The sequence below is a fragment of the Meles meles genome, chromosome 11 (genome assembly GCF_922984935.1).
Source record: "Meles meles chromosome 11, mMelMel3.1 paternal haplotype, whole genome shotgun sequence".
In the NCBI taxonomy this organism is placed as follows: Eukaryota; Metazoa; Chordata; class Mammalia; order Carnivora; family Mustelidae; genus Meles; species Meles meles.
Window position 1 is genome coordinate 50,449,676 of NC_060076.1, and position 17,018 is coordinate 50,466,693.

A 17,018-nucleotide genomic window follows, 5' to 3' on the forward strand; every position below is an offset into this window, starting at 1 on the left:
TCTCTGTCTATTTGTGATCTCTCTCTGTCAAATAAATAAATAAAATCTTTTAAAAAAAAAAAAAAATAAAGTTGGTAAGCTTTATAATTATATCCATTACCCCATTTTCTTTTCTCTGGCTCTTAACATTCCCTCAATCCTCACTTCAAGAAATGAAAAAGACAGGGGCAGCTCGGGTGGCTCAGTGGGTGGTCAAGCATCCTACTCTTGATCTCAGCTCGGGTCTGGATCTCAGGGTCCTGAGTTCAAGCCCTGTGTTGCGCTCCCTGCTCGCTGTGGAGCCTACTTGAAAAAAAAAGGAAGAAGAAGAAGAAAAATGAAAAAGAAAAAGGTTCTCTACTATGAACACACTAAAAACTGTCACGTGGAATTTCAAGTGGCATCCCCAGAGTGCCATGAACAAAACCATTCTCCTGTCTGTGGCTTCCCACTCAGCTCCCAGGACTTGAAAGATCAGATCTAAGAGCAAAGAGATTCCTCAGCTCTCTGCCTATCACCCACCAGGCTAAGGGCAGGGATGGAGGGGACTGGTGGCCACCTTCCGACATGACAGGAAAAGCCAAGGTCAATGATGTTCCTAGACCAGAGCCCAAGAGCCCCAGCCTGTGAAGTCCCCTCATGATGCTACCTGGCACTGCCTGCCTCCGCCCTCACCCTGCCCCCCTTCTCCATGTCACCAGGCTTCCTAACCACCCCCACTCATTCTCCTGAAGCCAGACAAGCAGGCACAACATGACAAGGAACTGTAGACTGCCCAAGCCAACCTGCCACACATTGAGCCTCCTTCTTCCACTGAGGAGAAGGCCACAGCCAAGGGAGACCGTTTCTCCTGAGACCGGGAACACCCTGCTTGTCCCCTCTTGTCAACAGCTGGCTTGCTCACTCTAGTTTTTTGGATAAGTAATCTTGAGGATCCTTTATCTGCTCCATGATACTCAAAGAATATACTATGTAATTCAAATCCTGCTCTGTACAATGAACACCGTACAGCTACTTCACCTGAAGTATGTTTTCTCCCTACCTCGTTGAAAAGCACATTTTTAGTATTAAAAAGTAACATGTGCTTTTTGTTTGTTTGTTTTTTTTAAAAAAAAAGCACAACAGTAGATTAAAGGCAAAAGTGGAAGATCTCTCCCCCACTCCCTCCCCCATTCCTAAGAATAGCCAATGATAGTGGTTATTTATCCTCCTCCTCTAGGCATTTCTTTTCTTTCTTTCTTTTTTTTTTTTTTTTAAGATTTTATTTATTTGACAGATAGAGATCACAAGTAGGGAGAGAGGCAGGCAGAGAGAGAGAGAGAGGAGGAAGCAGGCTCCCTGCCAAGCAGAGAGCCCGATGTGGGGCTCGATCCCAGGACCCTGGGATCATGACCTGAGCGAAAGGCAGAGGCTTTAACCCACTGAGCCACCCAGGCGCCCCTTTCTTTCTTTTTTTTTTTTTTTTTTTGAAGATTTTATTTATTATTTATTTGACAGAGAGAGACACAGCGAGAGAGGGAACACAAGGTGGGGGAATAGGAGAGGGAGAAGCAGGCTTCCTGCCAAGCAGGGAGCCCGAGACAGGACCTGATCCCAGGACCCTGGGATCATGACCTGAGCTGAAGGCAGATGCTTAACCGACTGAGCCACCCAGGTGCCCTACACTAGACATTTCTGTGCACACACGCAGTCATAAACTCGAAAAGAAATTAGCGAATTTGTTCTAAAATTACTATATATATCCCCCACACAGGTCTACCATGTGCTTTTTGCAGCCAGCATGTTTCATGGACACTTCCCAACCTCCATCCATAGAGAACAGCCTTTGGCTTTAATAGCTCCAAAATTCCTCTTCCTGTTCACAGCACCAGGAAAACAGCAGGGAGTTCTTTTTTTCTCCTAGTATAGCTCTTCCCCGGGTACACACAGCTTGCTTAACTGAATCTATGTTTAGACTATTTATCCATATACATATGGGTCCATATAAAACATAGTGTCCTACAAAGAAATATATGTGGGTCATATGTTCTAGAAGCATTTCTCATCTTTATGAGGTTGACTCTCTCTGGTTCCTTCAGATACTGACAAACCTCTGACAGCTCCTCAGAAAGGCTTTCCCTGACCAAACTCCACATGAGCACCCTATGTCACCTCTACCCCTGTCCAGCTTCATTTTTTAACCGTAGCACTTATCCCAACATTGCACTGTTCCTTTGTTCATTGATCTGTAGGCTTCCCAACTTCAGTATGAGCTCACCAAAGGCAGAGACTCCACTGTTTTATTTACTGCTATATCCCAGTGCCTAGAAAAAAATGTGTATTAAGTGTTTTAAAAAATATTTACTGGATAAATAACCATTTAAGCCTCACAACAGACACTGAAATGCAACCCTTCCTGAAATTCTGGATTTTCACATTGGAGGGGTGTGTGTGTGCTTAGTTCTCAGCAGAAGTAAAACCAATACCATTTGACACCCACGGGATCTACAGCTACAAGGACCAATTCCTTAATGGAATTCTTCTATAAACTTATCAAGTCAAAGAACTGGACTGGACTCAAGGAAATGTTCTAGCAGAAAATCAAGGGTCTTTGAACTACCATTCAGTAATTTCTCTCCCATTGAAAATCTTTCCACTTTTGTTCATATCCTATGAGGGAGACATTTGACTTTTTATCCCTAATATCCCATCAATTCTTCACCAAGCATATTAAAATTCCTTCTTTCGTCAGTTGACCGTCTGACAGAATAAAGGGTGGACATTAAACAAGTATCTGATAAGCTCATCACAGGTAAGGCTCCGTTGCCTGCGGTTTTCCTGACATCGGGTACTGCACTCAAAAGTAAATACAAAACTGTTTAGCACACGCTTACCTGTCGTTCCGAAAGACCTTTGGTAGATACCTTCTGGGGAACCACATGGCCAGAGCACACATCAGAACCCAGAGGATTGCAAGTTCATCTAGCATCTGACCCAAGAAACTTAGGGTTGCGTGGAAGTAGACGGATCCAATTCCTAGAATCAATGACAACCAGTAAAAAAAGGTCACCACAGAAGAACAGACACAGATTCAACACAGGCCAGCCATTCGACCAACCACTGTCACAATCACCAGGTCACACTCCCACTGAAAGAAGCAGCCGGAGGAAGAAACACACACCCCCTAGGCATGCAGACTTGAAGCCTAGAAAGAGGATTCCAAGCAGGGCCCCAAGGTCAGCACATCAGAACTCGAATAATGCCACAGTTAAACACTCTGTCCTCCTCCGAGGAGGCTTCAGGGGAAGAGGCAGTCAATAAAAGTCAACATTCTCTCACGGTTAAGAATTCCCAATCTGCCTGTGGAAGGAAATGGAAATTATACAAGCATTTCCCAGAACAATGAAAGATCAAACATTGAGAATTTTCTTTTTTTTGTTTTGATCCATTAAAGTCTCATCAGAGTTCAATCGTTTTTTGTGTGTGATTTTCTTCCGAACTCCTCAGAAAATGGTGCTGGCACAGCACCAACAGGGTTACAGAGGTAAGCCATGAAGCGATCCTTAGAGTCACCCCGGTATCCAGCCCGTGTTCAAAGGCGTTCTCCTTCGGGCGTCAGAGCAAAATAAAAGTTCACGGAGACGTCAGAGTGACTCTGGTTTACAAAAACATAATGTTCAAATAGGACAGGAAGTGTGCAGAATTCCATTTCCTCCCTTTCGGCCCCTGCTCCGACACGAGTCCACTTACCCACTACAACTAAGAGCGTCCATATTAGGTAGATGCCACTGTTGAAGCATGTTGCGTACTGGCGAAATAAGCACATGCAGATGGGCGGTAAAACGAAAAATAAGACGTTGCTGATCTGGGGGAGGGAGGGGGGGATGTAAAACGAAAAGATGAATATTAAGTAAAAGGGCAAAGAAACAAAGCAGTGTGTTCCAGATATGACCCTTCTTCCAAACTGAGATGGATGTGGCCACACATCTTGTTCAAGCTGCGACGTCTTTTATTTATTTATTTATTAACTGCAGATGGGGGAAATTTAAGTCTTCTTTAACGGCCATTTGGGGGCTTCTTTCTGTCTCTTCGCAGCATTTTTATTGCTGCTCCCATGATTGAGCTACAAAAGCTGCCCAGCCCCCTGTCCAGATTCCAAGAATCTTCTTTTTCTGCACAAGACTACCTATAGAGCCCTTTTGCTCTACTTGAACGTACATTTTTAAAAGTAAGGCCTACACTAAGTAATGGTAAAAAATAAAGTTTAATATGGAGGTGAGGACTAGACATTTCGGCTCCCCAAAATTTCTGCTAGCAAGGCCAGCTTTTTTCCTCCCACACCCACAGGAAGCCAGGATGCTTCCTAGTTTCCTGTGCATGCCTTTCTCAGTTTCTTCCCCTAATCAAACCTACTTTTAGGTAAAGATCAAACTTTCAGATTTTAGTGTGGATTTAAGCCTATTATCTTGGGGGGGGCGGCATTTGGCTTTTCAAAAAATATATATATCTTCTCTAATATATTCAAATTGTCATTTCAACACTTAATCTCTATTTAAATATCATTAACGAGGTACTTTCCATTCCATTCCATTTATTTTCACATAAAGCTTTGGAGTCCAGGGTGAACTCCATACTTACAGCCTGTCTCTATGTGGACCAGCCAAACTCCACGTGCTCAACATCCACAAGTGCCCAGTGATGACTGCACAGGTCAGCATAACTCTGGAACCTCAGCTCTAGGGTTTTTTAAATGTATTCTTTCATCTTCTTGTTTTTAGGAGGTCACAGCCAGCTCCTGTTTTTTTTTCCCCAATTTTTTTTAAATTGAGGCAAAATTCGCATCACATAAAATTAACCATTTTAAAGTGCACAATTCTATGTCATCATATGCCCTTGGAATACGCAACCTTCACCTCCGTCTAGCTCTAAAACCTTTTCATCACCCCAAAGAGAAATCCTACACCCATTAAGCTGGTACTTTCCGCTCCCTCCCTACCCCTCTGCTCAGCCCCTGTCAACTTTTGATCTGCTTTCTGTGTCTATGAGTGTACCTATTCTGGGTATTTCATGAAAGTGGAGTCACACAGTCTATGACCTTTGTGTCTGGATTCTTTCACTTAGCACAACATGTCTACGGTTCACACACGTTGTGGTGCGTTCAGTACTTCCTGCTTTTTCGTGGCCAAATAATATTCCTTCATCTGAAGACCACATTGTTTATTTGTTCCCTCATTAATGGATTGTTGCGAACAGGGCTGCTATGAACATTCACGTACTTGTTTTCTTCTGGGTATATGCCCAAGCTGCCATTGCAGGATCCCATGGTAACTCCATGTTTAACTTACTGAGGAACCGCCAAGCTGTCTCCCACCGTGGCTGGACCCTGTTACCTTCCCACCAGCCCCGTACAAGGGTTCTCGTAGCTCTACCACTCTGCCAACCCGTGTTATTTTCTGGTTGTTTTTGTTCTTAATGAAGGCCATCCTCCAAGGTACAAAGTGGTGGGGACATTCAGCTTTTGAAGTTTCCTTTCTAACTGTGACTCCTAAATGACAGCAGGCAGAGGAAGCGTGCGGAATGGGAAAACCTCAGCTAAGTCGACCTGAGCAACACCGATGGGGAAAGGGTAGGAGGAGTCCTCAAAAAAAGACTAGAAAAAAACTTTCACAGGTAGGAGGCTGGGGCAGATGAAGTCCAGAAAATCAAGGGCCTGGGCTCCTTCCAAAGACCAGTCCAGTCCCCGCTGTTGAACAACACAGAGGCAGCCCCACGAGAACCATGCGGGTGGGTCTCTGAGTTGAACTAAAGGAGCCTGGGTCGAAAAGCTTTACCAGACGTAGGAAAGTGTGCATGTGCACAACTCGACCAAACACATCAGCAACACCAGACCCTGAGGCAGACAGGTAAAGGCTGGGACGGTCAGTGACCTAGGCAGGCAGGCCTCTTTCAATATCTGGGAGCAGGAAAGGTTAGATGGGACGGACGCCCCTTTTAGAAAGGCAGGGAAGAGAGGAGGGAATTCTATCAGTGGCAAGTGGAGAACCAGATCGTGTGTCAGGGGTGGGATGGGTGCAGGGTTGCTGCCGGGGGCTAAGATCGAAGCCTGAAATCCCCGGTGGGGCTGCCCCCTTGTGCAGAAAGGGGTACTTTCCTTCTAGTTCATCTGCTCTGATGGGGATCTTTTCCTCCTACTCACGGGAAAAGCCCATAAGCTACTTGCAACCCAGGGTGAGGGTTTGGATAAATGGTGTCAGATGTCCCAGCCAGGGTGCAGTCTCCAAGCTTAGAAACAGGGCCACTCTCAGTCACTAAGCAGTAGGTAAGGAGCAACTGGGCCTAGGGTCTGCATACATTGTCAGCAGTAAGCTGCTGTTTGACTATCCCAGCCTTTAACTTTCCAAGGACTCCTTTAAAGAACGAGAGCTCTTCAGGAGTAAAAATGAGAGTGTTTCAAGACCATCCCTTGTTTTACAAGGGGCAATGCATGAGCACCCAGAAGGGTTCCGCAGGCTGGCCCATCAACTACAGAGCAGGGGCGGGCCCTAAGCTGTTTCCAGGGCCCAGAGCTGATACTCCCCTCCAACGCCCCCCCTTCCCTCCAGCTACACTCTGACCTCCTTGGCTGAACTCTTCGCTGGTTCTCTAAAAATTCTGACTTATCCCTGCATTGTGCACCTGTGGTATGATTTAAATGTGGCTCTCCTTTCCGGGAGCAAAGAAGGAAAGGGGGAGAAGGAGAAAATGGAATTATTATACCAGAGATAACTCAAAACCTGATCTTTCTCCTTTTAGACATAAACGTGTTCTCCTGTTCCGTTCTGTAATTTTGTTTCAAGTCTCCTTGCCATCCTGCTCCCAGGAGATACCCACTGTCCTCAGATTCACAGTCTTCAAGTCCCTTTCCTTGCATTTATGTGAATACATACGCATCGCATATTAGAACAGCATTGCTCTACTCCTCCTCTCCTTCAACAACAGGCCAACAACAGGCTACGCCAAACTTTTCCTCTTAGTTCAGATAGACTGACCTCACTTGCTGTAAGTGCCACACGTGGAGGGGTTATCTAGTCCTTCCCCAGGGGAAGGAGCCCCAGGGACCAGCCTCTCCTACAATGTCAGCGGTGGGGGCGAGGGCAGGACACACTTTGCTTTTTACCTCGTCTTCATTGCCTCAAACCCTTGCAATCTCCCTTGCTCCAGCCAAGTACAGCCATCTGCTAAGCTGTCCCCCCAACCTGGCTTTGTCAACTTGTGTTCTTCACTTGTTTTTGCCTTTTCGAGTTTGTATTTAAATTCTGGGTAACATACGGTGCAATGCTGGCTTCTGTGTTAAACACGTTTAAATGTATTTACACACTTTTCACAAAGACATGAAGTCATTCATTACACCTGCAGGAAAGTCATGGGACCTCAAACATTTTTTTAAATGCACGTATTAAGGAGTTCAACTTAGAAGCACCATTTGAACATCTCCCCGATGACACAGAAATCACCTTATTGCCTCTTCATAGCGCTTCTACCAATGACAGCCCGCCTCCCCCATGCCTTTTAAAGCCCTGGTCTATGAAAAGGGAAAGACCAAATCAGAGGGACACTCTCTCCCCGAGACAAAAAGAGGAAGGAACTCCGAAAGAAATACAGAAAAGCAAACAAGTCCTGGTTAAAACACACATTCAGTGGCTCCATTTCGTCTGAGAAATGAAACTTCCCCTCACAATTGTGTGGGTTACTGAAGTTGAATAGTTCAGCCAAGGGGTATTTTTTAAAGCCTGTTGTTGCTTTGGAGAACTAATTAGCTTAATGTCTGCAGAGCAGATTGTTTTAATTAAAAGGAAACCGCAATTTTAAAATGTATTAATTATTTCCTTAGAAAGTTCCTCATCCCACGAATTACTCCGTAACATCGCCCCAAAATAATCTCAGGAACAGGCAGCAATCTCCTCCCAACGCATGGGAGTGTGCGCTTTCCCAGGCGCACGGTAAATGCTGACAAAGCCACAGGCTGTGAGATTTTCTGAACAGAAGGTTCAGAAACAGCTTAAGGGGTATTCCCCCGCTGAGTAGAAGATCTGGGCCTCTTAACTGCATGCAAATGTCTAATCCTCCATTCCACCGCTGCCCTCGTGCCTCTGGGATGACCAGCTGTCCTGGCCTGCCTGGGATTGAGGAGGGTCCCCCGGGACACGGGCAAGGCCTGGACAAATGAGGACAGGTTGGCCACCCACTCAGAAGACTTCTTACAAAATTCCTCCACAGTACCCCAACCCCATGTGGAATACCAATAATACCCTTGCCAACCTGTGTACCTCTCTGGGTTTGGCCATCACCACCCAAAAGATTGTTTGCAGGTGTGGTCTCTGTGACACGCACACAGTAGCTACCCAGTAAACAGAGAGATCTAGCCATGAACAGAGACAGAATATATAGGTCATTCCGCCCTATGGGCTTTAGCATATCAGGAGAACTACCTTCCTTATCTTGATGGGTAGCAGAGCTCATCGGGAAAGGCAACAGATGATGGGCTGGTTTTATGCAGATAATTTGCTTTGAGACTTTTTTCAGCACCAGTGGATTTCCTCCTGAGCCCCTGAGTCACTGCCCAGCAAGACAGTCCCCAAAAGCAAAGCCCAGTGGTTAAAAAGCAGATCCCATTTTTCTCTAAAGCAGTGCGTTCTAGAGTCCTTCTCTTTGGTTTGACTAGAGCCTGGAAACTTAAAACATAAAAAGGAACCCAAGTCCATAAAACTTGTAGATTAAGAAACAGTACAAAATGTGCAGAAGCCAAAGGCTATGGAAGAACACGATATGTTCTTGGAAGGGAGATGTGGGCTTGGCTGAAGCAAAGGATGATGACAAGTCTTGAGGCAATAGAGATTTGCAGGGCCCCAAAGCAAAAGGCTTTGTCCACCCAAACCCTGTCAGTGCGAGTATACCATAAACCAGGGTACTCTCTCTGGTGGGCCATTTAACAATGATTATCAGTCTCTGAGTAAACTCTCTCTTCGATCTAGCAATTCCCTCCAGAATTCCCTCCAGAGGATTCGTAGTTGTGTAAATCCATCCAGAAGCAGATGTAAGGATATTCATTGCATCACTGCTCCAAAACCAAATCGAAAGCATAAAAATGAAACCGCCTTACATGTCCATCAATAAGAGATTGAGTGGTTAAATAAATCATGGTCAGTCCATTCAATGGAACACTGATTAGACACTGTAAAGAGGAAGGTAACTCTGAGCCAATCTAGGACCATCTCTAAGATCTATTAAGTGAAGACATCGAAAGGAGTCTGTGTAGTATGATCTCAACCGGGTTGAATGAAAACTTAGATACTGGGTGTACACATTTTACATATGTATTTTATATACTCACACAAATGCGTATGTTTTGTACAATGCCTGAGAAAAGATCTGAAAAGATAATACAAAAAAGCAGATTTTTCACTTTATAACTTGCATACTCTGATTTTTTTTTTACCCTGATCGTGCTACTATTTGTGAAAATTAGTAAGTGCAAACCTCACTGAGGTTGCCTGGGGATGCTCCCCAGGGAGGCTGGAATGGGAAGCCCACACCACTCAGTGTGAATGACAGACACCTAACCAAAGATTCCCCAAGGAACTTATTCCAGGTCCTAGCAGGGAAAGGTATACATTGTATCTCCCACGAGAAATCCACTACCCCTGCCCCTCAGCCAATGAGAAACAATCACCCTGAACTCTTTGCTTTTCTCCAGTTCAAAACAACCCCTCCCGACTTCCTCCTTCTCCATAAGACAACATTCCGCTCCTTTGTTTATTGGTCTTGCCTATGCTTTTGCTATAGCTTGCTTGTACTGAATGGCAATTTTCTCTTACTCCAAAATAAACCCATGTTTGCTGGTAAATTAAATTTTATTTTTAACCTGAACATTTTAAACAACTGTGACAAATAACTACACAAACTTTTTCATACCCAACATCATGAGTTCTTTCCTATAGATCAAATGGTCCCAATGCAGGAGTGTTCAGTTAAAAAATGACTGAATTATAAACAGCTGTGCTGTGCAAAATAAATAAGTCAAAAGGAGCTACGTGACATTTGCATCCTCAGGAGAAGTATCTTTGTAAAGTCAAATGGACTAAGGTCTAACTCTAATTCTGCCATTTTCTTGACCTTGGCAAATTGCGTCATCTCTTTAGACCCTGGTTTCTTCCTTTCATCAAGTGGCTCTATTGACGAGTGCCCACCACCCGGGGTGATTGTGCACTACACAGCAGAGCTTCAACACCCAGCAGACAATTAATGGTAGCCAGTAGTGACGTAAGTTGTAGTAGTGATGGTTCTAGATTAGCTTAGAAACAGGGTCCATTAAGAAGCTTCTAGATCCTTCTCCCAGTCATCCCCTGATTTTTATCTTCGGTTCCCTAAACTTTTACTCAAAATTAGTAATGATTATTCTAAAATGGATAATTAGACCTGCTGCCTTCCAATGAGGATTTAATAGGCTATTTATCGCCAAGTAATAGTTCACTGTCTTCCTCAATACAAGAGAGAGAGAAGCATGCGTTTGTCCTGTGATAAGCTTCAGAAGATAAGTAGGGCAAGAAAACAAAGAGAAGGAAACAGTTTTTGCTAAGCTCTTTTGGACCCAGACTCAACAAAGTCAGGAGACCAAACACTTCTCTGAGATTTAAAGCTCTCTAACGGGCTAAAGCAAATTTTGTGGTTTAGGAGTATTGCAAACAACAAGGCCTGTCAGGAGGACCAGGAGGCTAATCACCCACAGACACTGAAGAGCACCGGGTACTCAAAGTACCCAGCCAGCTCTGGTACTGTGTGCCCCTGTCTACCCTGAGGGTACGCTCTGAAGGAAGGTGTCTTCCTTCCTTCCTTCAGAGCGTACCCTCAGGGTAGGTTCAGACCTGTGGCCTCCTCCACTAGTCTTTCACAAGATCGACGGACAGGAGAGGGCAGGTTTTCTTGAAGTACTAACCTGGTCATAGTTAAGAAGCAGGAGTGTTCGTGAGAGAGGAAGGAGGGAGAGTGAAGACTTCTGGACTGTGCCAGAAACGGGAGAATGACTGCTTCCTTCTCTAGAGTTCAGTTTCATCATCAATGAATGAAAGGGCTGTGACCAGCTCATCAGAGATCCCTCCAGACTGACTCATGCCAAGTACATTCTCTCCAGCAAATTCAAGGAGAAAATCCTAACGAACAACCTCAAATTCACAGGGACTTGTAAACCAGGGGTTCCTGGGTTTTTCTGTGTGTTTGGACAGCCACAGAAATGACCATGCAGGGTCTTCCATTTGGTCTGAGAATCCTGAGCCACGGCACAGCGAAAAGAAGAGGCATTTCCTTCCAGCATCAAGCCTTCCCTCCCATAAACATTAACAGCAACACCCACTACTGCGGTGGGGAAGTTTCAGCCTGCCCGTAGTGGGACCAAGGCAAGCCCACGAAACACGCACACAGTCACTCCCAAACTTCCCTCTCACTCCCCAGGCTTAATCGCTGGAGAGGGCACAGGCCTGGGGGAGTTGACTTGGGGGCTGGACTGAGCCTGGAAACTAAAGGCAAAGACATGGGAACTAGTAACAACGTGACTCTGGCCCAAAGTAATTCGACCTATTATTGGTGTGTTAGCGGGACGGGGCCAATCAGCGCGCTGGCAGTGGGCCCTGCCCCAGAAACCTGCCCGGGAACTCCCCCCCCCCCCAGAGCAGGTATTCAGGGAGAAACCGCACAATGCGACCCAAGTGCGTCACGCCACAGAGATCCTAGGGGAGGAAGGGAATTGTCCCGGCGGGTTCACCAGTCCCTGAGTCACCCACCTAGGTGAGGGGCTGGTGCGGACCACTGGCTTCGGGACAGGTGCCGGTCAAACAAGACAATAGAGCCATCAGAAGGAAATGACAAGGAGTGAATAAGCCCAGATGTCGGGATAGGGACAGAAGAGGACAGACAGATGGAGAGCTGGAATGAGCGCAGAGAAGGGGGCGCACGGATCGACCCTGGCCCTGGAGAGAGCATACCCCAAATACACGCAGGGACCCATGTCCAGGTTCCCGGCGCAGCCACGATTAGGGATGGTCCCCTCCCTCCAGCCCTCCTGCCATCCCCGCTCCCGCTCCCGCTCCCGCACCGTGTTGTAGAACTCGGCGATGGCAGGCACGATGGTGTAGTTGTCCTCGCACCAATCCACCTCCGAGCTGCCGGCCCGCAGCTGGTCCCACCAGTGCGGGATGCTCATGGCCGCTGTGGGGCATTGGAGCAGCTGCTCCCGCAGCCGAAAAAAGCCCAGGGCTGCTGCTGGAAGCCGACTGCTGCGGCCTCGATTTTATACACAACGAGTCAGCCGCCGGATGTGGCGCCTCCCCAGCCGGCCCTCTAGTGCTCAGCTCCGCCTGTTGGACGTGACTCGCTCGTGGACCCCTCCCCCAGCTCCGCCCCCTGGAGGGGAAGGCGAGGGTATGAGCAGGCCACGCCCACCCTGGGGGCGGGATGCGTGTGGGAGGAGGGGCAGTCCGGAAGCGCGGACAGAGGTCCAGGCTAGTCCAGGTGCCCGTGCTAGGGCAGGTGGCAGAAGCCCTGACGGTCGGCCCCGTGCCTGCCCATGCCTGCCCACACCCACCTCCCCGGCTCAGACACACAGGCGCCACCACTCCCCGCCACCCACTGAAGGATCCAGGCCCCGGTCAACTCTCAAGGAGTTTGGCACTGATCTGGCTGTGCCCTGCGTGCGACACCGGTGCTCACACTCAAAAAAGAAAAGCCCTCAGTCCCTCTGAAGTCAGTGAGGGTTTGCGAAGCAGGACCCAGTGCCATGGCAGACCTTACAGGGTGGAGTGGCCGGCTCGATGACCCTCCCCGCCGCAGCCTCTGCCACCCACTGTTCAGTAGAGCACTTCTGCAATTTCCAGGATGCTCTTGGTGCCCTGGACTCCAGCCTTAGGGCTTTAATCTGGTCTTCAATTAAACACAGGATGAAACTTTAGCCATAGCAACTCTCGGAGGACACGGTGTGGCAGGTATGACCTCTCCAGGGCATCCAAAGTGCAAGAGATGACGGCAGATGTATGGCATTGATGATACACCAGGCACTGTTTGAGGAACTTCCATGTGTCCCTTACTTACTGTTCTCAGGGTGATCCTGCGAAGTGGGCTCTAGTGACAATGACATTCCAGCCAGTAAGGCAGAGCTAGAAATCAAACTCATGCAGGATGATCTCCGACTGGCTGGTAACTACTTTGCTGCTGTAGTCTCTAAAGCCCCATCTGAGCTCCCCAGGGACTGCCCTCTCTCCACCGGACAGTCCAGGCAAACCTGGAGGCTCCTCCATTGGTCTCCAGAAAAATCCAGCTTTCTTCCCCAGGGAGCAAATCACACTCCTTCGTTCCTCTGTCCCAACTCTGTTCTCCTCCTAGACAGCCAGTTCCACCGTGCTGGAACCCAGGTTCACGGGTACCTTCTCCTAAGGTTGGAATGACTCAGGCCTGCAGGACACCAGGTGTGAGCTGGGGGTTGGGGGGACTATTCCTCAGGGCCACAGAGAACATTTAATCAGCTCATTTCTCCATGCCTCAGCGCTCCCAATGGTCCAACACCAGTTTTCCACACGGTACTCCTTCCAGCACTTGAGTGGAAATATATCTGTTGCCCGGTGGCTTAGTGGGTTAAGCCTCTGCCTTCGGCTCAGGTCATGATCTCAGGGTTCTGGGATCGAGTCTTGCATCGCGCTCCCTCCTCAGCAATGAGTCTGCTTCTCCCTCTCCCTCTGCCTTCGTGATCTCTCTCAAATAAATAAATATCCACAAGGTAGAAACTCTTCCTGTGGACAGGCCAACACAAATCCACCTCTCTGGATCTCATTCTCTCCCCAGTACACATCGGAGCTTTTCAGAGGCTGAATGATGTCATTATCTCTCTGACAGCTTATGGAATCTGTGCTTACGTATTCTTTGGTATTAAAAGTCTCTTTAAATGTTGAATATGACGCCCGTTTGCTTCAATTGCTTAAGCATATGCCTTCAGCTCAGGTCATGATCTCAGAGTCCTGGGATCAAGCCCCATATCGGGCTCCTTGCTCATTGGGAGCTCTGCTTCTCCTTCTGCCCCTCCCCATCTCTCTCTCCCCTCCCTCCCTCTCTCTCTCTCTCTCTCTCGCTTTGTCCCAAATAAATCTTTTAAAAAATTAAAATTAAAAAAAAAAAATGTTGAGGGGCACCTGGGTGGCTCAGTGGGTTAAAGCCTCTGCCTTCGGCTCAGGTCATGATCCAGGGTCCTGGGATCGAGCCCCACATCGGGCTCTCTGCTCCGCAGGGAGCCTGCTTCCTCCTCTCTCTCTGCCTGCCTAGTTGTGATTTCTCTCTGTCAGATAAATAAAATATTTTTTTAAAAAATGTTGAATATGAGGGGTGCCTGGGTGGCTCAGTCCATTATGCATCCAACCCCTGGTTTGGGCTCAGGTCATGATCTCAGGGTGATGAGATCAAGCACTACGTGGGGCTCAGTGCAGGGTATGGAACTTGCTTAAGATTTCTCTCCCTCGCCCTCTGCCCCTCCTCCCCCCACAAGAACATGTGCACTCTCTCTCGAAAAATTTTTTTGAATATGATAAATACTGATTGATATTACCACATAAAAGAATTTTAGGATCCTCAATCTTCAGTATAAAAGGAGTCCTCAGATCAAAAATTTGATAACTGCTAAATTGGAAAAAAAGATAAACCCAGTTAAACTCTTTGTAAGGTTTTTATCTTTTCTAACTTTTAAATATTTATTGAATGAGAGCTTTTAGACTTAGACATATTTCTATCACTCTTGTGTGTACATAAAAAGGGAACACAACAAACTTATTAAGGAATTCTTCTAATTTTTCACACTCAGAATCTCTATTCTTTTACTTAGTCATTTTTCAACTGAGTCATTGTTGTCCTCATATTGTTAATTACCAGGCAGTGGTGATGCAGCATTTCTTTTTTTTTTTTTTTTAAAGATTTTATTTATTTATTTGACAGAAAGATCACAAGTAGGCAGAGAGGCAGACAGAGAGAGAGGAGGAAGTCCCTGCGGAGCAGAGAGCCTGATGTGGGGCTCGATCCCAGGACCCCAGGATCACGACCTGAGCCGAAGGCAGAGGCTTTAACCCATTGAACCACCCAGGTGCCCCGCAGCATTTCTTAACTACACTTCACTCCTGAATGCTTCTCAACCTAGGGTACATATTCCGATGCTAGCACATTCTTTCTTTTTTTTTTTTTTTTAAGACTTTATTTATTTATTTGAGAGAGAGAGAAAGAGAGCATGAGAGGAGAGAGGTCAGCGGGAGAAGCAGACTCCCTGCCGAGCAGGGAGCCAGATGTGGGACTCATCCCAGGACTCCAGAATCATGACCTGAGCTGAAGGCAGTCACTTAACCAACTGAGCTACCCAGGCGCCCCTGATGCTAGCATATTCTTGATCTTACCTGGAGGTTGCAAGGAAAAGTGTTCAGACAATAGGCATCATGTTTCCTTTCCAGATAATCCTTAGGTGACCTGTTGACAGAAACATGGAGATTACAGCTGCCAAGTCATTCCACCAGGATTAACCACTGAGTTTTAGCGTGTTCAGGCAATGACAACACGTTTTGACCCCCACTTGGCCAACCGTGATTATAAGATGCCATTCACCATAAGATGTATCTGGATTTCAGGATGTTACAATGCAAAACACTGTGACTTTTTAGCACCACTCAAATGTAGAATTCACTGGATATAAATCTTTCTTCTGCAGGTCCTGCTAGAGACTGATGAGTTTTCCTCCTACTCAGGAATTCTTACCGGCAATGACCATCCTAGTTTAAGATCAAAACCAACCACCTGGATTCTAATTACAATTGCACAGAGAGACAGTGCTAAGCCTAAGGCTACTGGCGAGCAGCATCAGGGACACAAGGGACATTTCTCCAAAGACACCAGTGTTGGTCTTCTTGGAAGTGTGTTAAAGTTTTTTGATGTTGTCATCGACTCTCCCCATTGTTGCCACTTTTTCAATGAATGTCATCTAGAAATTTAACGTTAGGACCTATCATTGGGTCATTAATTTTGAAATTGATTTATATAACAATAGGCCTTGGCAAATACCTTTAATAGTTGAATACAAAACTCTGAAATCAGGTGTAAGCAGAGAGCTTGGGGAGAGTGGGTTGGGGGATATGACCGCAGACAACAGGGCACTCCTGATTTCTGACAATGACTTTCTTGTGTGGCTTTGGATCTAAATATGAGTCAGTGATACAGATCCATGAGGAGGGAAGTCAGGATGCCAGCATCTTCTCTTTTTACAGAGTTTTTAACTATGCTTATTTGGTCAAAGTAAATATCTGATAATAAATATCCAGTTCAACTTGTTCTACAAGTGGAAAATATCAAGTCACAAAGTCTTCCTTAGAAAAAATGGCAGGCACCTGCCAATGAAGCACAAAGTGCATGATCAAGGGTGAAATTTTCTGCGTTTTCCTGTCTGGCCAGAGTTTCTCTCATCATGGTCTTGCTTGAGGCTCATTGTTCAGGCCAGTGTTTCTCAAACGGCCATCCCCAGCCCAAGAGCCTCAGCATCATCTAGAAACTTCTTAGAAATGCAAATTTCTAGGTCCATACGCCAGACCTATTGACTCACAAACTCTGGAAGTGGATTCCAGCAACCTGAGGCTCAACAAACCCTCCAGGAGATTCCAACCCACACTCAAAGTGCAGAACCACTATTTGAGCCAATGTGCGCCAGGGCAAAACTCCACTGTGGACAGTAAGCTTTGGTTGCCTGAAAAAAATCGGTCAAATCCAAGCCAAGACTGCCACCACCAGTGAAAGGAAGGAGAAGAACAAAGCCCAAGAGAGGCCATCCTCTTTCCCCTGGTTAAGCAGGAGGAAACCAGGGGGTAGAGTCTGCTTGCCCTCTTCAGTCAGGAGGGAAACAAGGAAATAAAGCAAGGGTTTTTTTTGTTTTGTTTTTTGTTTTTGTTTTTGTTTCTTTTTTAATCTAAGACAGAGTCTCCAGGCTCAGAATTGTGGGACTCCTCAGGACCACACACTACTGT

General features: G+C 46.5%; 1 protein-coding gene across 2 annotated transcripts in view; it reads right to left on the bottom strand.

The window, feature by feature from the left end:
• ACER2 (alkaline ceramidase 2) overlaps nt 1–12,285 on the bottom strand; it is a 31,983-nt gene extending 19,698 nt beyond the window's left edge. The window contains exons 1-3 of one of the 2 annotated variants that reach the window (XM_046023114.1): nt 12,083–12,285; nt 3,709–3,823; nt 2,853–2,994 (exon numbers count right to left, since the gene is read on the bottom strand). In XM_046023114.1, coding sequence (XP_045879070.1) covers nt 2,853–2,994; nt 3,709–3,823; nt 12,083–12,190 — 365 coding nt within the window. In that variant the 5' untranslated portion in view covers nt 12,191–12,285. The remainder of the gene's footprint in view (nt 1–2,852; nt 2,995–3,708; nt 3,824–12,082) is intronic. The other variant, XM_046023115.1, reaches the window with a different exon arrangement.
• Between the last annotated feature and the right edge of the window lie 4,733 nt (nt 12,286–17,018).